The 25979-nt window shown below is 39.8% G+C and overlaps 1 protein-coding gene across 1 annotated transcript in view; it reads right to left on the reverse strand.

The window, feature by feature from the left end:
- The window catches only part of LOC124603084 (very long-chain specific acyl-CoA dehydrogenase, mitochondrial), a 51512-nt gene extending 27067 nt beyond the window's left edge, over positions 1–24445 (reverse strand). Inside the window, exons 1-4 of the mRNA XM_047136370.1 lie at positions 24139–24445; positions 6514–6724; positions 5214–5432; positions 1080–1204 (exon numbers count right to left, since the gene is read on the reverse strand). Coding sequence (XP_046992326.1) covers positions 1080–1204; positions 5214–5432; positions 6514–6724; positions 24139–24206 — 623 coding nt within the window. The 5' untranslated portion in view covers positions 24207–24445. The remainder of the gene's footprint in view (positions 1–1079; positions 1205–5213; positions 5433–6513; positions 6725–24138) is intronic.
- Positions 24446–25979: the final 1534 nt, after the last annotated feature.

A 25979-nucleotide genomic window follows, 5' to 3' on the forward strand; every position in this document is an offset into this window, starting at 1 on the left:
GATGATGATGAGTCAGTGCAGAAAGTTTATTGTACAGTACAGAGTGATGTCTGATGATGAAATAATGATTGTGTGACTTAACTTATGATAAAGACTAAATAGCTCTTCAACAATATCAGGACAGTGTAAAAGGTGGTTGTTTGGATTGCATCATTATTTTAAGCAAAAGGAAATATAGCAATAAGTCACAGCATTGAATGCATGTGTTTTTGACATCACATCAATATTTCATTTGTTTGAGTTACCAAAGTTCCCCGTTAGATATAAAATTGGTGATCATTTATTTATTTTTTGCAAAGGCAAGAACTACCTCATTTCAGTTTATTTGGGGATAAAAAGAGATTTACGCTTGTACATATCAGCTAGAAAAACAAAAATCTCCAGATACTGAAAAATGACAAAGTGTTCGTTATTAGCTCTTTGTCCTATAATTTATTAGAATACTTGGGATATACGCGTTCTTCACAATGGAGGGTAAAGAAGGATCTTTGCAAACTTTTTAGGAGTCTATAATCAATAAAAACAGTACCTTTATGGGATCATTTTTTCAGTAAATTCATTTTTCCTACCCAAGAAGTCAAACACACTATGTGGAACCATTACATCCTTATATCCTAGCCAAATAAATTCAATGTTAGTTTGTATTTATAAAGATAAGATTGCAGCACTTAATTCTGTCACTGACGTAAACTTCTGAAAATACTTTGCCACTGAGGTAAAAAAAAGAACTAACAGCCCATCTGTTGGTTCTTTGGTGTATTATACTGTCACTAAGGTGAACATCCAAACTTTTACACTGACCAGACTCCTGAACCTACAAATTACAATTTCTTTTTCTCTCGGTGGTCTGATTTAGATTAAATAAAGGCTATACGTTGTCCCTGTGAAAATTCGTCTAGTAGTTTTGGAGATTAGTGTGTTCAAACAGACTGACATGATGGTTATACAGTTTTATTATTACTACAGATTTGGTCTCATGTATGTAAATTTCAGTGAATGCTTAGTAGTAGCGGAACAGTGTAGGCAGAGAACAATGGCCTTTATGTTAAGTAGCTGCTTTTTTCCAAAATTCTTATCACCTTATCGAACCAGCATCACTCCCTGATGAAGGCTCAGTTAAGCAAAATGCAGCATATTCTTTTCCTGTTGTTACTCGTGGAAGATACTTTTTCTTTTGCTCTGGTGTTCCAAACAACAGGATTCCCTAAAATTAAATAAAAACATAATCAGTTACTTGCTTATAGTCATACTATGACTACAACAACTTAATTATTATTCACAATATACCGGTACAAAAGAACAGAACAGAAAGAAAATTAAAAACTGATTCAAGAATTTTGTTGGCAGTTGCAAAGGGAAGAAAACGCACTGAATGGTTTTTCCAAGGGCACAACCAACATTATCCAAGGGAATTATGTGGTATACACAGAATGTAAGACAAATAAATTTTTTCAGCATTTTACTATTATTTTTGCACATAGTCACTAACTATTGTTTCAGAGATTATCCACTATGCCACCTTCCTAAAACCATGAGCCCACAGATAATCTTACAGAATTTTGCACCCTCCTCCTGTACATCTATGAAAGACCCAAACAGCAATAAACTGAGACTGTAAGGCGAATGTGGCAGAGAAGCCCTGGCAAATTTTGCGATATTCTTGATAGTAGTGTAACTGTTATTAATTGTGGTTGTTTTTGATTCATACTCGGCCTTTTGGTTTAGCCAACATGTACTCGAACCATTCTAAAACTAGTTTCAATAGACTCGATGGTACCACTGGTTATCCCATCAGTATTCCAGCAGTGCCCAGAACTTTTTTAGGGTCGGATATTGACCTTCCTAAATTCTACTGACTTCCTTGTGGATGTTGACATTTACTGGTCACGCTGCACCTCCTCTCTATTGATAATGCTGGCTAAGAAATGATTACCTTGGAAACCCCTGGTAGGAATATCCACAATGTAGGAAAGACATATTGCTATTTACCTTAAAGAAGACATGTCAAGTTGCAGACAGGCACGATTAAAAGACACTCGCATGTAGCTTTTGGCCACAGCCTTTGTCAGTAAAGAGAGGATACACACACCCGCGCGCGCGCACGCCCACGCCACACACACACACACACACACACACACACACGCGCGCGCGCCCACACACACACACACACACACACACACACACACACACACACACACACACCCACACACACACACCCTCGCGCGCGCATTCCCACACACAGATGGAATAAAAGGTGGTCTCTCACGATAGTATTTTAAATAAGCTGAATTATACTAATATGAATAATTACTTTATTCATTTGTATTATTTAATTTACTCATTGTCCTCATCTGATAATTTTCAATGTTTTTCGGCAAATATTCATTGTTGGTACTCATACTACGATGATGCAATGGATCAGCTGCCATCATTACAGGCTTGTGTGCTCACAACACTTTCCAGAAAATGAATGTATCTTCATTCAGTTGCATGACAACAAAACCTGTTGCCAATTTATGAGCATCATTTTATTGTAGAGTTAATTTTGATGCACAAAAGTGATTAATTATCTTCAAACGGTCAAGCATCATCATGTTAAAGATAGGCATACAACACTGGCTTTGCCGATTTTTGTCGTTCATATCCACTTTAATTACCCTTTCTCTCTTTGGCCTTTTATGTTCACTAAAACACACACTAACAACTAACTAAATGGAAAGGGCAATTATAACACCTCTGCACCAGTAGCCATCCTGAAACATTGCTCCACTGTCACTATACTTCACAACAATCTTGACAACAGAGCACTAGCAGAACGGTTCAACTTTACACTTAAAGTAGTTGCAAAGTGGCAGTGAGTGAGTGAGGTGTGCCAATTTGGCTCACAAGTTTACCTGAAATTTGGAGGGTTATCAAGTAGTTAGACTGCTCTGTATATTCAAGATTCATGTAACAAGAGTGTAGTGTCACTTTAGCAACTCATTTTGAGCATATGTTACATGATTCTGCTTTCAAAATGAAAAAAAAAAACTTAACAACACACAGCACGCACTACCAAAAGCCATGCCACTGAGAATGCTGGGGTCAAGCCAACACTGGTAGCTGCAGCCACATTGCTTGGCATCGCTGACATCACCACACTTGTCAAGGCTGAGGTTAATGCCACTCTTCAAGCACAGGACATACTTTGGCTTCTTGTCCAGACCATCACAGATGCTATCACTGCAGCAGCAATGGACAGAATACAGCAATCTTTGGAGGTGAATGTAAGTGAGATCTGTGCTCTGAACAAACCATTTAAAGAAACTGAGGATAGGGCACAAATGCTCGAACAGAAATTGGTCCTGAAATCTAACAAATTTGAACTTTTTGTTGTGCCTCTCTGTGACTCAGCATCTCCACTATATCCTTTTCATAATATTGTTGCAGTCCATCCTGGATTTTCCATGGGTTGAACTTTACCAATATCAGAGACAGAATAATCTCAGACAGTTCAGGATTCCAGAGAATAACCGAGTGGAGCTAGAATTGCAGGTGACACTGGATGTTATTTACAGAAGTCGTAGAGTAGGACTTGGATGCCAAAATCTGTAAAACATAGGCCAATGGCAGTGAAGTGTGTTTTGTGCAGGGAAAGATCTGAAATCTTAAGAGCAGAGAAGAAACTCACAAAATCATGTCTGATAACACAAGACCATCTCACCGCTGAAAGATTAGCATTTCAAACAATGCAATTTTGAGATTTGGGCTACAAAACATATGGACAAATGATGCCAGGATAATGGTGAATACCATAATGGAAAATATCCATTTCTGATGCAGATGAACTCTAATCCTGTGCTTTAGGAGTGAAGAGCATGACAACTCTTGTTGCCACTAGTTTGTGTGTTTATACTGTTATTGAATATTATAGTTGACCATAACTTAACTAATGTGCTAACTGCTTTGTTTTACTTCATTACTATTGCAGAAATGACCACTTAGTCAACCACATGTAACAGCAACACCAACTGTCCAATTACATTCACTAAGGGACCTACTTCACTGTTCATGGAGGACTCTCCTTGTAGGGTAACAGACTGAATGTCTTAAATTTTTTGTCCCATTGCAATCCTAATTAGATACACGATTAGAATATAATATCTTTAAAAGGCATCATGTTGTACTGAATCAAAACCTTTTGAAATCTCTACAAACACCAGGTTTGCTAACCAATAACACCGAGGATATCATGTTTGAAGTGCCCAAATTGAGTTTTACATGGTGTCATATTCAGAGGCCATGCTGATTTCCACGGAAAAGCTTATTTTGTTCCAGATGGGTTATAATGTTTGAACCAAGAATGTGTTTTAGTATTCTGCTCCAAACAGATGTGAGTGACATAGGATGGTAGGCCTGTGAATCAATTCTACTTCCTTTTTTGTGTATGAGTGAGGCCTGTGCTCTTTTGAAGTAATGGGGAACATAACTCAAGGGATCAGCAGTACCTCAAGTTCAACAGCAGAGTTAGTTCACTCACATATTATGTACAGAACTGTGAAAGGACTCCGTCAGGCTCTGGGGACTTAATGAGTTTTAGAAATTTAAGCTGCTTTTTTCCATCATTCATAGTGAATACTACATCACCTTAGCAGCAGTACACTTACGGCTGTTGAATGGTGGCAACATACTTTTTCTAACATGAAGAATTTAATTTTGATTTGCTGTTTTATATTTTGATTTCTTTTTGACCTACAAGCCTCTGGACATTGATTTTTTACTTTCTTTTTTAAACATATGGACAAAATTTCTTGAGGTTCTGGAGCAGGTCCTGTAAAAAAGGTTTCTCACAAAAGTTAAAAGGCTTTGTGTATTGTCCTTGTGGTAGCCAAACGAGTTTCAACTAACATCTGCACAGTTTATGAAGCATGATGATGAAGTAATACTAGACATGAAGGCAATCCTGAGCCTGCATATTTGCATACTGAATCAATGTCCGTATGAATATGTTTACTTCAAGCTTGTGAGATTTCACTCAGAGAAAACCCATTACTGAGAATGCTTACACCATTCCTCAAATTATCACTCATCACATAATTACTAATTACTTAAAAACAAGAATTTGAAGCATGTACATACATTTTCCAATATGTTAATGGTTCTACAAACAGCAAAGAAATGATGCCTGTTTTCTGTTATCTTTTGGTAACATAAACCATAAATTTGAGACTTACCTTAAAACCAATAGACTGATGCGCACCCAATGTAATGCCAACAGCGAGATCATGAGCACCAACAATTTCGACTAGTCTAGCGTACTGAGTATTTGTAAGTCCCAGACCACCAAGTTCAGTAGGAACTTGAAGCCCAAAACATCCTAGATCCCAGAGGCCAGTTAAAGTGTTATCTTCAACACGTTCCAACGAGTCATTCTTGGCAGGGTCATTCACTTCCTGCAATTTATTTATATAAATAATGAATGAGATGAAAATAAAATATCACTTCAATAAAGAAAATCTGCTGTTAACTATAACTTACATAAAATATTAAAGAGTAACAAAACAGTTCAGCGTTCAATTTTTCCCTCCCTGCTCCAATAAAAAATGAGACATTGAATAAGGGCCTGGTTCTGTAAGCACCAGTAGCCAACAACATGCCCATGATAGACAAAAAAAGAAAACTGAAGACCAAAAGAGGTGCCACAGTGGTTTAGCACACTGGACTCGCACTTGGGAGGACAACAGTTCAAAACCACATCCAGCCATCCTGATTTAGGTTTCCCATTATTTTCCTAAATTGCTTCAGGCAAATGCCAGGATGGTTCCTTTGAAAGGGCATGGCCAACTTCTTTCTTTCCCACCCTTCCCCTAATCCAATGGGCCCAATGAGCTCACTGTTTGGACCCCTGCCCCCATATCCACCAACCAACCAAATTTAAGAATTTAACATCCAATTGCGGATGATGTCATTACAGATGAAGCACAAATTTGGATTGTAGAAGGAAATCAGCTGTGTCTTTTAAAAAGGAACCATTCCAAAATTTGCCTTAGGGAAATCATGATCGAATACATCTAATATCTTCAGACAAATGATAGAGAAAATCTAAACATGCTACTGCCATAAAAGAAGCAGTACCAGATGAAGCTTCTACCAGTTTGTATCGGGTTGCCCTTTGATGTATCATATGTCACTGACTTCTAAACCTATGCTGAAACTGATGTCTGCAAAAATAAAAAGTAACATCCAACTGCTGGTTCACATGTCTTTTGACAGTACCCGTGAGTTAACTCTTACCTCTATCAGAGTTATTTTTTGGTTCAGTGCTTTCCTAGCTTACCACTTCACAACAACATTACTGATAGTGCAGCTGAATACACGTAAGTCCTGTGAAATTACTGACGGGATGCTACACTTCCACAGTTATGCTGTATTTCCATAATTATATGATTGGACTGCCCAACATCACACACAATGTATCCAGCAAACTGTTAGGAGACATTTGGCCTTAGTGTAGTTGCAAGCATTCTCACATACCTGAAAAAACTTTTCTGTTGGATCCACCAACATACTTAAAGAATCCCTCTGTTCTGCATTTAACACCTCTGGGTATGGGAAAACTTGTGCTGTTTCTGCGAGTCCACGGAATAAATTCATGGTAAATGACTGACTTTCCTTGGGTTGAGAGCTTTCTTTTGGTTTAGAGGCATCACTCTTCTTGGCTGGTTGTGCAGCTGTTGCAAGTGCACTGTAAAAGAAATTATTGTAATTAATGAAGGCAGTTAACTTCATATAGTACAAAAACCACTTGTTTTTAGTCTAAAAAATTAACAGACCAACCTTTTTTCCCATTCAGTCTAAATTGAAGGCTATAAAATAATTAATGAAAACAATGAAATTTCAGGAATACATTTGTCTGTTGTAGCTAACATATTTAAGTCATTCACACTGCAAGATCAATGGTTAATGTAAGCATGACATAACCACTGCACACATTAAATGCTGGTATATTAATAAATGGTATAACTGCCAGAATGTTGAATGCAAGCTTGTGAACGTGCATGCACTATTTTGTATAGGTGCTGGATGTCAGTTTGTGGGATGGAGTTCCATCCCTGTTGCATTCAGTTGGTCAATACAGGGACAGTTAATGTTGTTTGTGGATAAAGCTGGAGTCATTGTCAGATGGGCTTGATTGGAGACAGCCGGCCAGAGTGGCCGAGCGGTTAAAGGTGCTACAGTCTGGAACCGCACGACCGCTACGGTCGCAGGTTCGAATCCTGCCTCGGGCATGGATGTGTGTGATGTCCTTAGGTTAGTTAGGTTTAAGTAGTTCTAAGTTCTAGGGGACTTATGACCACAGCAGTTGAGTCCCATATTGCTCAGAGCCATTTGAACCATTTTTTGATTGGAGACAGATCTGGAGATTGAGCAGGCCAAGGCAAAATTTTGATACACTCTAGAGCATGCTGGAAAACACCCGCTGGAATGCTGCTCATGAATGGCAACACAGCAGGTTGAATCACTAGACTAACTTATAAACTTGCATGGGATAACCACGAGAGAGCTCCTGCTGTCACACAAAATCACACCCCTGGCAGTAACTCCAGATGTAGGTCCACTGTGTCTAGCATGCAGACAGTTCAGTTTCTGGCCCTCAACTGGCTTCTTAACCAACATAGTCATTGGCACTGATGCAGAACCAGCTTTCATCAGAAACCACAGCACTCCACCCTACCCTCCAATGAGCTCTCACTTGACACTAATGAAGTGGCAAATGGCAGTGGTTTTGGGTCAGTGGAATGCACACTACAGGACATCTGGCTTGGAGCTGTCCTCAAAGTAACTAATTTTTAACAGTTTGTTACATCACTATGGCACCAACTGATGGTGAGATTGCAGCTGCTGATGTGTTACGATGCACCAGAGACATATGCCAAACACAATGGTCTTCACTCTCGGCAATGTCATGTGACTGTCCACAGGCTGGTCTCCTTGCGAATGCATATTCCCAAGACCATTGCTGCCAGCAACGATGTACAGTGGCTACACTACTGCCAAGTCTTCCTGCGATATCACAGAAGGAACATTCAACTTCTTGTAGCCTTTTTACACGGCCTTGTTGAAACTTATGAGGTGTTCTTTGTCGCCTTAAAGGCAGTCTTGGCTAACATCAACTGACCACATACAGTCTCAATGGTAACTAATTGTTACAACCTTTACAGCATGCATTTAAAGCAAATGTGATTTGCATCCTCATAGTCATGTTACTAGCACCACTCTTAAGCAACTAGTGTGAAATTTGAATAGATGTCATGTTTCAGATGTAGAAACATGCTTGCCAACTTTTGCTTATGTCACACAACTCCTCCTTGGTGTTGCAACTTTTTTTTTTTTCCATCAGTGTATATCACATTATTTTGGGGTGTTTCAAGTCTGTGTTTATGCTTGCCAGTTACCCCACCCAATTTGCACCTTACTGGTTGACACTGACTACAGCAATCTCTGTGCCAATATACTGTGTGGTCAGTCTGCTGATGATCACGTCCTACCCTTTTCAAAGCCAGCCCATAATTTCATTTCTTCCTGTTGAGAGGTAGTTAAGCAATAGGCTTTGTATAAGGACTCGATTTATTTATGATTATTTTCATATTATGTACTCATACCATTACTGATCTATTATATGTACTTCAGTTCATCGTGTGTCTTTAAACTCACTCTCCACATCATACTACCTGAAACCCACTGACTGTTGGTTCTGTGTTTCCCTACATAAAATAAGCCATCCATTTTGTAGTGTTTGAAATATGTCCAAATATCACCATTCTTACAGCAAACAAGAAAAGAACATTAACTTCATTTTAATGATTATCACTGTTAAATAAGATATCTTGACTTTTCTACAGCCTTTGCTTCCAAGTTATGTTCTGTTATGTCAAACTCTACTCACTTTTCTCTCCATAAATAATAGTTTGTTAGAGATGCCCAGGGGGCTGCTTGAAAGAGTATTAAATGGAGATTATCTATTTGAATGGAAAACTATGTTACATACGACCAGTGCATAAGAAAGGGTCATGTACTGAACCAAAAAATTGTAGAGGATTGGTAGTAATCTCTTTCACCGGAAGACTATACTTGAATGTACTCCTCTTCACAATCAAAGTAATATGTAAAAAATGCACAAAGGTTAGATTGGAAACCCATGTTGCATTGATTCACCTAGAGAAAGGGCATGATAATGTGCTCACCAACAAACCGGGGGAAAAGCTGAGAAAGATAGAAGTAGATCAAATACTGCAAAGGGTTGTCATGATACTACATGAAAATAACACAGTGAGAGTAAGGATTGGCAGCAGCTGTACAGAAGAATTCAAGGTGAATAAGGGTCTGTGGCAGGGATGTGGGCTGTCACTGACTCTAACCTGTATCAATGAGCAATTCTGCAGACTTGGCTTAGTGAATGCCAGATTATGTGAGTCACAGGAGAGGACACCAAGATATTTAGAGTGTATTTTGCACATGACTGTATTGTACTAGCAGATGATGAAGATGATTGAGTTATGTGATAAGAAAGCTTAAAGAGCAATACAATAAGGCCAGACTGAACATGAACAAGAAGTGAGAGTACCTGGCCACTGGAATGGAAAAAGTTAATAATTTGGAGGTATACGAAGAATAAACAGGGCACAAGTAATGATGAAATCACTAGTAAGATTTATAAAGAGTGAGCGGTAATTAGGAAGAGAATGTAGCCCGAAGTGTAGTTCTGAAAAGAGTAGAAGCCTCAGATGTTAGTAAAAAATAAATAAATAGGTAAATAAGAATTAAATGCTCGGCACTGAGATGGATTACATAACATGAAACTCAAGCTATACTAGGGTGGATAGGATAAGAAATTACAAAGTCTGACAAAGGACGAAAATGGATAGGGATATCTGTGACGACATCCAACAAAAATAGCTCATGTGGTCTTCCACGTGAATAAGAAGCCAAAGAGGATACTATAATGGATTTGATCCCAGTTGAAGGAAAGGTTTTGGTTTTGTTTTGCTTTTGGCCGCAAATAACAACTGGGGTCATTCGCGCCCAATTCAAAACTACAGAACACGAAGACTGAGAGGAGTTAAAAAACAACTATACATCAGTCCCAATTGACATGATACAAGACAGCTGAAAACAGGCATGTAGAAAAAGGGCTAAAACAGACACCATACAGAAACGGAGGTGCAAAACTAAAAATTAAATGGCCTTCGCCATATTGCCTTGGTGGATAAAAAGTAAAATGGCTGATAACTCAGACGGCAAATCCAAGTGGAAACGTAAATGGTTAAAAAATGGGAATTCCATCAGGAAAAGGCGGACAGTTAAAACTTGGGCGCAATGTGTACAAAGTGGTGGGGTAGCACCACTTATCAAATGATGGCTAAAAAGGCAGTGCCCAATACACAGCCTTGTTAAAATGACCTCCTCCCAGCGGGACAGCCCAGAGCAGGTCGTCTAAGCCTCTGGGAGAGGATTAATAAGCTGGAGCTTATTCCCATGAAGGGAGGACCAATGGCGATGCCAAAGGGACACCACCTCCTGATAGACAGCAACACAGAGGTCATCAGAGGGAATATAGGAACTCGCGGGCTGAGGTATGAGGACTGCAGCCTTGGCAACAGCATCAGCAGCCTTGTTTCCTGGCAGACCAATATCAAAAGGAACCCACAGAAACATTGTGCTGGCTCCATCAAGAGTGAGCTAGTGACAGTTTTCCTGTACCCACTGCACTAAGGGATGGGCGGTGTACTGTGCACGTAGACTTTGAAGGGCGCTGTGTGAGTCTGAGCACAGGACAATTGAAAAGGCTGTGTCACCAGATGTACTCCATGGCCTGATACAGGGCGAAGAGCTTGGCTGTAAATACTGAGCAGTGTGCCGGAAGCCAATATCAAAGACAGGTGCCTCAGTCCGAGAGCTATCAGTGTAGACAAAGGTACTATCATGAAGTTCCATGCGAAGGTCGTGAAACTGAAGGCGATAGACTGAGGCTGTAGTAGTGTCCTTAGGAAGCGAATGAAAGCCAATGTTAACATGGGCTGCTTCACGAAGCCAAGGTGGTGAAGGGTCCACACCCACTGGAAAAGCTGGAGGTAGTGTGAAGTTAAGCCACCGTAGCAAGTGCCAAAAGCAGACTCCAGGAAGTAACAGAGAAGAGGGACGCGGCCCGTAACCGGCATGCATTGAGGAGAAGTCACGGCAGTAGGACAGTGGTAGTTCTACAGCTTCAGCATACACACTATCAACTGAGCTTGTGTAAAAGGCACCCGTGGCCAAGCGGATGCCATTATGGTGTATAGTATTGAGACGGCGTAAGAGGGGTGGACGTGCAGACACACAAACAAAGCACCCATAGTCGAGTTTCGACTGGACAAGGGACTGGTACTAGTGGAGGAGGGTAGTTCGACTGGCACCCCAGGAAGTACCAATGAGGACACATAGGTCATTGAAGAACCATGTACAGCGGGCTGCCAGGTAAGACACATGGGAGAACCAAGAGTGTTTCCTATTGAGCATGAGCCCCAGGAATTTCATAGTTTCAATGAACAAAAGGGCAGCAGGCCCAAGATGTAAAGATGGTGGGATAAACAAATTGTCACCAGAAATTCATACAGGCAGTTTTGGCAGTGGAAAAGCGAAAGCCATTGTCAATGCTCCAGGAGTAAAGACGATCATGACATTGCTGAAGAACGCCACTCAGGGAGACAGGTCTGTGGAGAACTGCAATAGATGGCAAAATCATCAACAAAAAGGGAGCCAGAGATGCCCAGCAGGAGACAGGCCATTATATGGTTAATGGCAATAGCAATAAGGACAATGCTCAGGATGGAACCCTGAGGCACATTTTCCTGAATAAAGGTGTCCAAAAGGCAGAACCCACAAGCAAATTGAAAACTCACTGTTTTAAAAATGTGTGAAGGAAACAGGGCAGGCAGCCACAGAAGCCCCACGTGTAAAGAGTACGGAGGATACCAGTTCTCCCACAGGTGTCTTAGGCCTTCTCCAAATCGAAAAACACGGCCACAGTCTGGGATTTCTGCAGAAAACCATTCATCAAATGGATGGACAAAGTAATGAGATGGTCAACTACAGATTGCCACACTCTAAATCCACATTGTACATTCATCAGTAAATTGCGAGACTCGAGCCACCATACCCGCCGGGCATGAATCATACATTCCATCACCTTGCAAATGCAGCTGGTAAGAGAGATGGGGTGGTAGCTAGAAGGAAGGTTTTTATCCTTACTGGGCTTAGGTATGGGTATGACGGTGGCTTCACGCCAGCATCTGGGAAATGTGTCCTCTGCCCAGATGTGGTTGTACGTATTACGCAGAAAGTGCTTGCCAGCTAGAGAAAGGTACTGCAGCATCTGAATATGGATGGCATCTGGCCCTGGGATGGAGGATCGGAATAGAACAGAGCATGATCTAGCTCCCTCATAATAAAGACGGCATTGTAGCACTCACAATTTGGAGAAGAAAAGGGTATCGCCTGAGTCTCCCCCGCTCATTTCCAATGGAGGAAGGCAGGGTGATAGTGAGAAGAGCTCAAAATTTCCACAAACTGGCAGCCCAAGGTGTTGTAAATAGCGATAAAGTCCACAGTGAGATCATCTGCTACTGTCAGACCGGAAACGGGGGAATGGATCTGGGTCCCGGAGAGCCATCTGAGGTTGGGCCACACAACAGAGGGAGGGACGGAACTGTTAAAAGAACTAGTGAATGAAATCCAGCTAGCTCTTTTGCTATCCCAAAGAACGCAATGACACTTTGCATGCATCCGTGCGTGAATTGCATCGCGGCACGCCTCAGTCCACCAAGGGTCTGGGACACGATGTGGTAAGAAGGAAGTGTGAGGAATGAAACGTTCTGCAGCATTAAGGATAATGTTTGTCAGATATTCCACCTGGTCATCACAACTGGGGAAATCTTGTTCTTCAAAGGTCACCAGGGAGGAGTAAAGCTGCCAGTCAGCCATAGTAAGCTGCCATTTGGGCTTGCACATGGGTGGGGCAGGAGTCAGCAAATGGATAGCACACGCGAAATGGTCGCTCAAGTAGGTGTCAGAAAGAACGGACTACTCAAGACAATGGGCAAGCTGGGCAGTGCAGAAAGATAGGTCCAAATGGGAATAGGTGTGCGAGGAGTCAAAGGAAACTGGGTGCTCCAGTGTTAAGGTAGAAGAGGTTAAGTTGGTTAAGAAGGTTAGCCAAGAGGGCACCTCTCTGACAGGTCCTGGGAGAACACCAAAGGGGATGATGCTCTTTAAAGTCACCGAGTAGCAAAAATGGGAGAGGTATCTGCCCAATACACTGAAGGAAGCCTGCCCTTGTGACATCGAATGATGGAGGGACATAAATGGTACAGAGGGAAAAGTCAGGTGTGGAAAGAAAAGGCGAACTGCAACAGCTTGAAGATGGGTAGTCAGGGAGATGGGTTGACTATGAATGTCATCCCATACGAGCAGCATGACACCCCCATGAGATGGAACGTGGACCTCAGGTGGGAGGTCAAAATGAGTTGGTAAGAAATGTGAAAGCTCAAAGCGGTCATAGGGCGCAATTTCGTTTCCTAAAGGCAGAGTGCAAGGGGACACTGCGATGCTAAAAGCAGCTGTAAATCCTCTTTGCGGGACTGAAGGCTGCTAACATTCCATTGGAGAACAGCCATGATGAGGAAGAAATTTAGGGGTGTCACCTCGACAGCTGCCGAGTGACAGCCGGTGAAGAGTTGCTACTACAGAGCACAGAAACAGGAGGATCCTGCTCCATGTGGTCCCCTGAAGCATTGGATTGCTTGTGTGGTTGGTCTGTGGAGTCCATTGCTGAAAAACGGTTGGTGGTGTGCACCGGCGACACGGAGACCGGCCTGGTGAAAGTATCATGTGGCAACACCGTCAAAGAGGATCTTCAAGTTTGCGAAGGAGGAGACCGTTTGCCTTTGGTGGACTACTTCAAGCCTTTCCGGTTAGAGGAAGACTCAGGTGTTTGGCTGAAGGGACAGAGGAAGTCTTCATGGGGGTACTCCTCCTGTCCTTTCGAGCCTACCAGTTGTGTAGCTGGTGGCTTTGCCCCTTGAGGTGAGAGTTTGATGGCTTGTTGCACAGCTGGATCATGGGATGCGATGTTACGTTGACACTGGGCGATTTCACAACCTTAGAGCTGGATTTGAGGTCATATGTCTGTGTAGCCATGTCCTTCATGGAGCGAGGCGTAAAAAGAACAGAACTTAGGTGCCAGACAGGAGAACACAGGGTTTGCGACTAGCCAATAACTTGTGAACAACTGGGTAAGCACTTTTTCCTTTACCCAGATCTTTTGGACAGCCCGCTCATCGAGATACATGGGATAATCCCAAGAGGCAGCGGCATGGCCACCATTGCAGTTGATACAGCAGGGAGAAGGAGGCGGACAATCGCCCTCGTGCGCATCCCTACCACAGGTTACACATTTGGCTGGGTGTCGACAAGACGTTCTAGTGTGGGTGAAATGATGACACTGGTAGCAGCCGGACTGTGATAATTTCATAGCCTGCTTTGATCTTGGACTGAAGCACCACTCTATCAAAGGTGAGAAAAAAAGAGTATGGGTGGGCACTAAGAAGGAATCTACCTTTTTCATTACATGATGGATGGCAATGACACCCTGATCAGATAGGTAAGAATGGATTTCAGCTACTGTTAGACCATCGAGCAGCCTAGTGTAAGCTGCACCATGGGAAAAATTCAAAGTTCTGTGGGCCTCAACACGAACAGGGTAGCCATGGAGAAGCAAGGCAACAAGCAGTTGTTGTGCTTGAGAATCAGAAGTAGTCTCCTAAAGCAAAGTGCCATTCCGTAAATGAGAGCAGGATTTCACAGGGCCAGCAATTGCATCCACACCTTTCTGAATAATAAATGGATTTACCGTGGCTAGGGACTGACCATCTTCAGTACATGAGACTACAAAAAAACCTTGGTGCAGCAGGATGAGTCTTTGAATTTACGTTTACATTTCATAGACGCTGATTGTGAAGGTGATTGACTCATTCCGACAAAATCCCCCACAACTGCCAGCATTTCCGATGGTGCATTCCTCCCAACTGGGGGCCCCCTTCACAAGGAGGCACACCTGCCTTAGGTGGTTTTTCACACCTCAGGCCACACCTCCTGAACACCTGACAGAGGGACCAATCGGCAATTTGGGAAGGTTGCAGCTCAGGCAATCACCCCTCCATGGGCCTGGCCTGTACCAGGGGTACGTACAAATCCTACCTGTCGACACGGGGCTGGGAATTACACGTTACCCAGTCACCTGTTATGCGTCAGATGCATGGGCTGGCCTCAGGAGTGCACAGGGAGGAAGAAGAAAAAGAGGAACTTGAAACACCAAAGCGGAGGAACAAGAGGAGAAGGGAAACAAAAAAGGGAAAAGGGAGCAAAAAACAAAGGTGAGACTGTTACCACATCAGCGACAGACAATGCAGAACATTCCCAAGAACACTCCAGACATGTTCCCTAAGGTTGTGGGTAAAAGAATAGCAAGAGGATAGACATGCAGCATGGAAGGAAAAAAATGATGCAAAGGCTGGGGCCAAGCATTAAATGGGAAGAAAAGAGAACGCCCACAATGCAACTGGCAAAATGATGTGGAAGAGGCAATGGAAGCAAGGAATATGAACACTGAGAAAGGTCAGGACAGAAGAAGATGGAGACTAGGGGTGTCCAGTGTGTTCTTTAAGAAGGATGACCAATACTTTGTTCTGTGATCTTATTTACTAACAGTAATGACATTAGTGTGTTACTTCAGTTCTTGTCAACAACAACTAACCTATATACGAGAAAACACTGCAGGATTCACCATGAAAGTCTTAGGAATGTTACATAAAAGCTATAGCACAATGGCTTCCAAACAACAATTTTGTTGTTTAACTACTGATTCATAACTGTAGTTTGGTATCCTCTATTGAACACCTAACAGCAGAATATGCAAACACTGGGACAATTACATTTACTTGTCAGAAAGATGCAAATTTTGGTAAAAATATCTTTACAATCAAATGATCAATTCATATTCTTCTCTAAATCTGTGATTAATTTTCATGCTCAATATTAACCCTAAATCAATACATCAAATTAAATTACGCTAGGTCTTCTCAGAGATTTTAAAAGCTAAAATGCCCATACATCAGCTACATAACATGCAGTACCTGATTTTGTAGGAGCTTAAGAAAGCAAATGCCTACCCATAAAATTGAAGACAAAATTTCTAATAGGTACCATAATATAATCGTACGATCACGGCACCATCTTTGATCATGTTACTACTTGGTAAATCAAACAAATATGCAATTAATGGAATTCCAGTTTAACAGATGGATTCCATGTTAGAGAGCTGAGTGGCACACACAGAAACTTAGCCACAGAGGTAAAATTAAGTGCAGAACAGGGGGTACAAAATAATATGTCACATGGTGTGGTATTGGGCATACTTCTACCCCTGATCTACATAAATGACTACAGTGCATGGTTCAAAAAAGGTTTGCCCAACGACAAAAGCATAATAAAACTACATTATTGTATCAGTTACAACTCCCAGACCGTATGGAACAAGCCTACAACTAATTTATACCAAAAAAATTAAATGTGAAACTTCTTGGCAGATTAAAAGTATGTGCCAGATAGACTCAAGCTCGGGTCCTTTGCCTTTCATGGGCATGTGTTCTACCAACTTATCTACCCAAGTACAACTCATGACCATTCCTCACAGCTATACATCCACCAGTACCTCGTTTCTCACTTTCCAATTTAAAAGTGTGTTGTGGGGTTCTTAACTCATGTGCTGGTACAAGAAATATGTAGTAATGTTCATACAACGGAAAATCCAGGATGGAATGTGACAATATTAGAGAAAGAAAGTTGCTGCTTGCCATATAGCGGACATGCTGAGTTGCAATAGGCACAACAAAAAGATTCACGCAATTATATCTTTCAGTCAGTAAGGTCTTTGTCAGCAACACACACACACACACGCTAACGCAACTTGTGGTTTCAGTTGTCTGAGACTGCAGACGTGTGCAAGTTGCATTTGCATGAGTGTGTGTGTGTGTGTGTGTGTGTGTGTGTGTGTGTGTGTGTGTGGTGCATGTATGTATGTGTGTCTATTGCTGACAAAGGCCTTAATGGCCGAAAGCTATAATTGTGTGAATCTTTTTGTTGTGCCTATCGCGACTCAGCATCTCCGCTATAAGGTGAGTAGCAACTTTCCTTCTCTAATATTTTTGTAATGTTCATATAGTAAGTTAGATATTAGGTGTAAAGTTGGTTGGATTCTATAAGAGTAACAGTCTTAAATGGAATTAAAAGACCTACAACTCATCTCATTTTGCATTTAAGATTATCTGCCACTGTCTCTGATTGAAGACAGGAGCATCAGCTTTCTTGCATTCTTTCACTCCCACAGGCGTATGAGTTATCTCATCTGGGGCCAAAAAATCTAGAACTCTTATACTCATTCCTCTGTAAATTGTCTACAACTAAGAATACAATTTATTTCAGATAAACTGTGATTTACACAGCAACAAAATAAGACACTGCTTCCTTGTCTAACATTCAGAATGGAATTTTTTAGTCTGATACAGAAGTTTCTAGTCTGATACAGAAGTTTCTAACTAGCTCCCAAAAGAGATAATGTAAGAAAATTAAAGGCATATAGACTCCTTGTGCAGAGCAGTTTAAACATTGTTAAGAGCTAATACAATGCAATAGAATTCATATCTAATACTTGCTTCTCTTTCACATTGTTTACTTTGACTCATTTTACGTTCTTGAAATTCCCGTCATGATGGGATTCATGGAACTCGCTAAATGAAATAGAAATAATCAATAGAAAAATAGTTGTTTGTTGTGCATATTTAGCAAGGCTTGCATTATGATTTCATGGAGTGTAAGTAGCTGTCTAGTTACGTTTATAAAAACAGTTATAGTGTGGGGAAAAAAGAAAGAAAAAGAGCAAATGATGAGTAAGTAGATACACATACAGTTCGTTGGTGAAGACTTTATGAGGTAAGAAAAAGAATGAACCACACAAAAGTTGTGATACACAGATATTTTGTATATTTCATGTAACTAGTTTAGAACTTTCACTATGAAGTGGAATGTGTCAATTGATTTACAAAAATTATCAATGCAAACTATGAGGAAACTGAATGGCTGGCCATTATTGACTTCCTGCAGGCAAAGTTTGTAACACTCCTCCTAATTTATTCAACCTATCTGATCATATGCAGTACGGTATACTACATGATATTTAACTTTATTCAAACTTAGTGTCTACAGAGGAAAGTAATCTTGTTTACATGTACGTAATACATATACTGAAGTTTATCTACTCTCCTACTGGATACAAGTTGTGATACTGTAGATCTTTTAAATGCGTATATATTTAATATTTTAAACAACCTAGTGTCTTGTTTTAGTCCCGTATAGCATGTTCCTTGTGACACAAACTTGTATTAGTCAAGGTTATCTGTTTTAATTTTTTGTTGTTGTTGTTATTGTTTTTGTGTGTGTGTGTGTGTGTGTGTGTGTGTGTGTGTGTGTGTGTGAGAGAGAGAGAGAGAGAGAGAGAGAGAGAGAGAGAGAGAGAGAGAATCTTTTTTTTTTTTTTCCTTACTCCTATCACTGCCAACCACAAATTTTTAATAAACACTAGTGTTTTAGAAGACTGGTTAACATGACCACTTTAGCTGTGCTGCCAATATAACCCCAGTGGATCTCTTTTGTATTCTGAAGGCCCCTTACTGCTGGGGAAATTCACCCAGAATATGAACCCATAGTTCAAATGCACATATAAATATGCACAGGAAGCACTCGTTAGTGAATGCTGATTTCCGTACCCTATTATGATCTTAAAATGATCATGGTTGTACTCCGCTTGAATTTGGTGTATTAAATGTATCTGTTCCATTTTAGGTCACTTTGTGTCCAGGTACCAAGAACCTGTGTTGCCTGTTTATTTACAATTGCTTGACGACCATTTACTGAGCTGACTTAACAAGAGTTTACTACATGTTGGATACTTCCATTTGCTGCTGCTTTTACTGCTACTGTATTATTGAATTGTCATTAGCAAATGTAATTCTTTCACATGAAAGAATATTGTTGATTTAACTTAGGAAAAGAAGAGGTCTCATTACGGATCCTTGAGGTTCCTCATAAATGACATTTCTTCTGACAAATATTTTGTAAGCATATGTGATTTTATTTCTACATGTCTTCAGCTTACCTTTTACTTTCAGTTAACAAGAAGTGAATGAATCCATTCATTTGATAGGCTCCTTATTATTCAAACTGGTTTAGAAAGTATGGTTTACTATGGTGAAAGATTTGGTTAAGTTTAAATATATACCAGCTGTTTACTGTCTTTAATCAACTGCTTTCAAAACAATACTCACATACTCATACTCAAAGATAGCTGTCACATTTTATTTCTGGCACTGGAAGTCATGTTTGGAATTTATTAACAGTATTTTTTATTAACATTCTATTTTTGTTTATGAACTTTACTAACTCGCTTACTTATTTATTTTTATTCATCCAAGGTTCATATCACAATTATATAAGATTTGTCACTGTAATGCAATGAAAATTAATAGCTCAAAATTTAGATGTACATAGATTACAGAAGTATGCTATATTGGGGTAGGACAGGTGCTGGCCTTGATGTGGAACCATCCAGGCATTTCCCTGAAGTGATTTAGGAAAATCATGGAAAACCCAAACCAGGATAGCCAGAGAGAGCCATTCTCCCACATAAGAGGTCAGTATTGTTTAACAGCTGTACTGCCTCATTCGGATCATCCCTATTGTAGAATGTTCTTTCATTTACACAATTGACTACAGATAATTTATAATATAAAACAAAATTTTGCTGTTTTTGCCATACACTAAGGGTGTCCGCTAATGACTTCTGGGACATGCATATGCTGCTATGCTCCTTGCACTAACTCCAGTCTGTTCAGGAAATTAACTTCAGGGCCACAAACCTTCATCTATGCTCCATGTTTGTCTTCTGCACTTCCCTCTGTCCACCTGATATGAGTCAGCATTCCCCCATGATGTGCGAGATGTTGAACTTCGGAGAATAATATGACATTACAATCATGCACTTTAGAACGTGACACATGATTTTTGTAACAGCAGTAAACTGGGACCATGTACTGAAATGTGACAGTGTGTTGCAATTATCCCCTTTTGTTATTAACCACCACACAATCTTTGTTTGAGTAATGTGCACTACTTATGAAGAACATTTTAGCTGTCTTTTTGAACAGATGTATTTAATAATCTCTCCCCTTTCCTTGGGAAATTTGTTATAGAATGTTGTTTCCTGGTAGGAAATGCTGGTCTGAGGTTTTTGTTTGCTTTTCCGTGGTAAATGTTAAGTCAAAACTGGCTCTTGTTCCATATTATGTACAGAACTGTTAGTGAATTACTTAGTAATGTTTTCCCCCCTGATAAAAAACACCAATTGGTAGATGTACTCACTTGGTGCAGTAAGGATGCCTAGGTTTGTATGTAACTCTTTACAATGAGCCCAACTACTACTTATTATTCTTATGATCCATTTCTGTGGTTTAAAAATATTGTCCATGTTTTGTCTCTCTCAGCCCCAGAAAAGAATCCCATAGCTAATACGTGAGTGTACACAGGAGTAATATGTCGCCACAGTACATTGGCTGAGTATCTTTCTGTGCTCATTGCATGTTAGGTGACAGTTAGTGCCCACCCTAAAAACTTTGTGCTTGTTGCACAATAAATTTATCACCTATGCTTCCATCTTTATGAGGAATTACATACTGTGTTTTTGCTTTACATCCAACATCAATTAATTACCCAACCTTAGTTTATTACACACTGCCCAATCATAAACATCTTTGAGAGCTTCATTTGCTTTTTCTAATAGGGGCTCTGTTGTTTCTATCAATGACAATGATGTGGCTATCATCAGCAAAGAGAACTTTTTCTCTGTCTTCTGGTATATGGGAAATCATTTATATATATTGAGAACAGGATTGGACCCAATACACTACTATGAGGAACATCTATATTTGTATGTTTCTTATCTGACTATTGTTCTACAAAAAATTTATGATCAAGAGGTGTGTGAACTCTCTCTGCCTTCTTTTTCCCCCATTTTCCATGTAAAGACAGGTACACATTAGACCAATGAAGGCCAATGAACAACAACCAATTGCTTCATTGGAATGACACTGTGATTATAAAAACAAATTGAAAAGATTAGGCACTTGAAAGAAAATAAGTGAGATGTTCAAAAATAATGTGCATGACGTGAACGATAAAGTGTAATTTTTGTGGATGGATATCTTTCTATTGCAGGTACATAAGAGAGATGTCATCTGTGGAAATTTTAGGACCTACATACCAGTAATGCTATAACAATTCAAAATTTGTAGGTCTCATTCACAAAAAATTATGAAATAGCCCATATTCCAGTTCAGTTTTACAGTCAGACACTCTATCCTTCATAACAGATTAAATTACTTTTGGGAATACAGGTACTGGTGAAACTGGGTTGTAGTTTTCAATACCTTTTGCAGTAGCTTTATTTAGTAATGGCACAACTTGTGCATTTTTTAAGTACTCTGGAAAAATACCTGAAGTGAAGGCCATTCTTATTATGTTGGATAATGATGCTTGTATGCTGTCTACACAGCCCTTCAGAACTGAGACTGTAACTTCCTCTACACTTGCTGAGTTCTTATTTTTAATGCCTGTATTGTCTTCATGACCTAAAGCACTCTCATACGAAACAATATCATTGCACTTGATGTGTAAATCATTCTAGGTGCTACACGTGTTTTAGAAATATTTTGCTGCAACTTCTCCACAATACCAGAGAACAGAGAAATAGTCATCTGCAAAACTTGCCAATTCCTGATGATTCTACTCCACCTTTGATTTGTGTGTTATACTTTGCCTACATTTTCCGGCATCTTGTTTTACGACTTCTTACACTACTTTGCTTTTATTATCTGTATTAAGTATTATTTTGTCATTGAATGATATTTTTGCAACAAGCAGTAAACTCCAGTATATCTTTTATATCTGTAATAGAAATCTAGGAACTGTTGATGAGTGCACTGCTTTTGTAAATAATTCAAAAATTTAAGTGTGTGAGAGGACTTTCTAATAAGGATAGCTGTAGGCTTCTGCTGAATGTGCCATCCATTCCTGCCAAGTACATGGTTTTTAGTTATTTGACAGCCTTGACTCTTTCCTTCCTACTAATGTAGCGTACTACCATTGATCTTTTTTTTCCACTGGTTGCTGATTTCCATTAAACTACATTTGAATGAAATTTTCAGCTGTTTAATATATTTTCTCTCTTTAATATCACAATATTGTCTTTGATTTTCTTATTTTTGCCTGTTCACTTTTTATGATACAGAATATTTATGTATATGTTACTGCAGCCTTTTTCCTTGTTTAATGACATTTTACAAAATGTTTCTATTCATTTTATAATGTTTGAGCATATCTGTTGTGACGTTATTTGACTTGCAGATTTAGTCCAGTGCTCTTTTTCTTTGCAAGAAGTTTTAATTCCCTTTGTTATCCAGCTGTTGCCTTTTATATCCTTTGATATTTTTCATTTTTGGAGAGATGGTAGTACTGATCAACTACTCTGCTTTTCTCAACTAAATATTCAATTTTATAAGATTATCTATGCAATAATTCATCTAGGGCATAAATGAGTTCTCCGGAGGAAAAATGGCATAACTGAAGAATTGGATACCACTTCACCAATTCACAACTGTGTCACATGCACACTGTCATCACATTATGGGACAAAAGCAATATCTCTTATGAGTAGCTTCAATTGGCACAAAAATAGCAAAGTATGCTATTTCTTGCCTATCAGAACCTTCAGTCAACAGAACTGTTCTTAGATGTTTTTCTTGCCAAGGGTTGCTTTTTTGTGTCAGTTTAAGTCGTGAAACATTCCTAGAGATATACCTATCATTGATGCCGGTACTGTTTCCAAATTAGCATCAGCTGTAAATGACATTACCAGAATATTTGTACTCTATGGCTCTTATTAGTATGGCTATTCGAAGGCATATCGCCACAAACAAATCAGCCACATGAACTTTCTTCCCAAATAAATTAATAAGTTTCAAAATTTCACATCAATCTGTATACATTTACTGACAATAAAATCTGTACAGTAAATGGCAAAGAACACTGTGTTGCCAGTATTAGTTTATTAGATTCGGTATGACTAATTTTACTTGTACTATGTATACTGAAGAAATTAATCTTCATTACATTTATCATATGCATAAAGTGTACTTTTTCATTCAAAGTATTATGCTTTGGCATGTTCAATCCATGTGTGGTACTACGAGTACTATGACAAAGAGAAATGCACATTAGAAACTATCTTGCATTGTTTCAAATAATATGCAAAATCATCTGGTGTCAGATACAGGTCCCACAAGTATGTATGTTAAGTGATCTGTATTACAGGTGAACAACTTTATTTTCCTCCCCTATAAGTTTGTAAATTCAACTAGTGCTAAGCTATTTTTGGGTAGATACCACTGACCAGTCTGACAGCAAATTAGGACCAACCAGTATATTTCTGGTGATTTTAAAAAGATGTTTGATACTGGCATTTCACTTCTGATATTTGAGGCTCCTATCCTTGCTCTTATTACAAACTATAACCTATTTGGAGTAGAAAAAAACTGGGCAGTCTGATAAATTCTAATCGATTGAAATGAATTGAGGTTAAGCCAGAAAAGTTGCTAGGGAAATGGAAGGCCCTACAAATAGTCCAGTACACATGATACAACAACAGCGCAAGATTACGAGCGAAGAGCTATTCAAATTTTGCATACTTTATGCGTATACTGTTTATTTCTTGCATTTTTAACTGATCAGGGACATCGTTAATCTGAAACTCTTGTATTCACAACGTCGTGAAACAGTATTTTACTACTATTTATTCACAGCCTTTGACGCAGACAGTGACAAACAGAGGCACAAGACTAATAAAAACAAAATACTGTGAACTGCATATACTTCCCTACAGCGTTAACGAATACCTACCGAATGTTATTCTCTACAACCTGAAGTGTCTTCTGAGGAAACAAAATGAACCTGCCAATTCTCAACATCTTGACCTACTTGCAAATATAAGCACTTCTACAAATCAGATGAGACACAAAATCACGGTAAGCTGATCAACCCGCACGTCGAAGGGTACACTCAGCACACTGCGTTCAGCACTTGCTATTATTTCCGTACACCGTTTTCGTAATAGCTGAAGCTCTAAGGCCAATAGCACAGTGCAAGGTACAAAGGTAAGCGGCTCGAAGTCCAGCTGGTTCGGAACTTTGTTGGCAGGAGGCGTATCTGACAGATGTTAAGTTATGGGAGATAACCAACATAGTGTTTTTTTAAATAGAGATATCATGTTACAATAAAGATGTTGCATCTATCGTTAAACGAAGCAGACCGACAAGAAAATAATTTTTCTGCAACCTATCAGAAATCAAACTAAAACGAAGTGACGAAATCCTGAAAATGAGGAAAAGACGATATTGTACAATCAATTGTGTAGAATGCAATATTCTATATACTATTTTTATTACAATGAAAAGTAAGATGTGTAGAACGCAGTATTCTATATGCTATTTTTACTAAACCATTTTACATGGAAAAGTCCCACAACATGTAAACATACGCTAAGGACGAGATATTCAAAGCTACGAATAATTATTTTGGATGCAGAACCGTCTACATAATTCAATACGAATTATTATATCACATGTATTATCAAAGGATAACGCTACAGTGGTTATTTTTATAAATCGCAATAGCAGACACATGGCAATGAAATGCGCGCATAAAAATTTGTGGGAAGAACGCATGGGCGTTCTCGCATCCACACATAGCCTCATTTGCGCTAGATGCCTGCTATAGAGCTCTTTCTTTGCTTGGGAACTTATGCTTTGTTTATCGCGATTAAAAGACTTCAGAAGAAGAAAACGCAAAAGCTAATGTAGTTAAATAGGTATAGGTACCTCTGTTATTTAGGTACCTGAGGTACGAGAAATATAAATTGCCGACAGCATTTTGTTTGAAAATTTCAGGAGAAGCTCACAGTGACAGTCGATGAGGGGCGTTCAATAAGTAATGCAACACTTTTTTTTTTTTTTTTTTGGAAAGAGCTTGGTTTTATTCAGGATTCCAATACACCATGTTATTCCCCACTTTTTTGGCTACGATGCCCTATTTTTCATCATACGCCTCCTTACTGGCAGGGCCCACATATCCGCATGGCATCACTCTGCTGGTCGACGTCAGAGCCAATCAGTATCTTGCTGCGTCAATAACCTCCCCTTCGTCCACGTGCTCCTTTCCGCTGAGTTCATCCTACATGGGGACAAAGACTTGGAAGTCGGAAAGCGAGGAACCTTTGAGTACCCCAGCATTACCGACAAGACGTCCAGTAGAGCTGCGAGGTGTTTGATTGAGATCCGTCGGTCACCTCGAATGAGTGTCCGCACGTTTTAATGCTGCAGGAGTCACAGCTGTGTGCTGCCGATCGGCATGCGAGAGATCGGAAAGGTTCGCGTGACCTTGTTATGATGATGACAGGCGCATCGTCCAATGACTCATTGTGCTTTTGTTCACTGTACGGTCTCTAAAGACGTTCTGCATGCACCCATGAATATGTGTGATGCTCTGGTTTTCCGCCAAAAGCAACTCAGTGACAGCTCTCTGCGTGGAGCACACCACTGTAACAGATGCCATTTTTTAGGCAACTTACGGCGCCGGCATCTACTGAATTTCTATTTTATTTAAAAAAAATTAAGCAATTTTAAGCACCGAAGATTACGTGTTGGTTAAAACATCCTCCCACTCTACAATTACGGGAACTTCAC

This window comes from Schistocerca americana, chromosome 1 (assembly GCF_021461395.2).
Source record: "Schistocerca americana isolate TAMUIC-IGC-003095 chromosome 1, iqSchAmer2.1, whole genome shotgun sequence".
In the NCBI taxonomy this organism is placed as follows: Eukaryota; Metazoa; Arthropoda; class Insecta; order Orthoptera; family Acrididae; genus Schistocerca; species Schistocerca americana.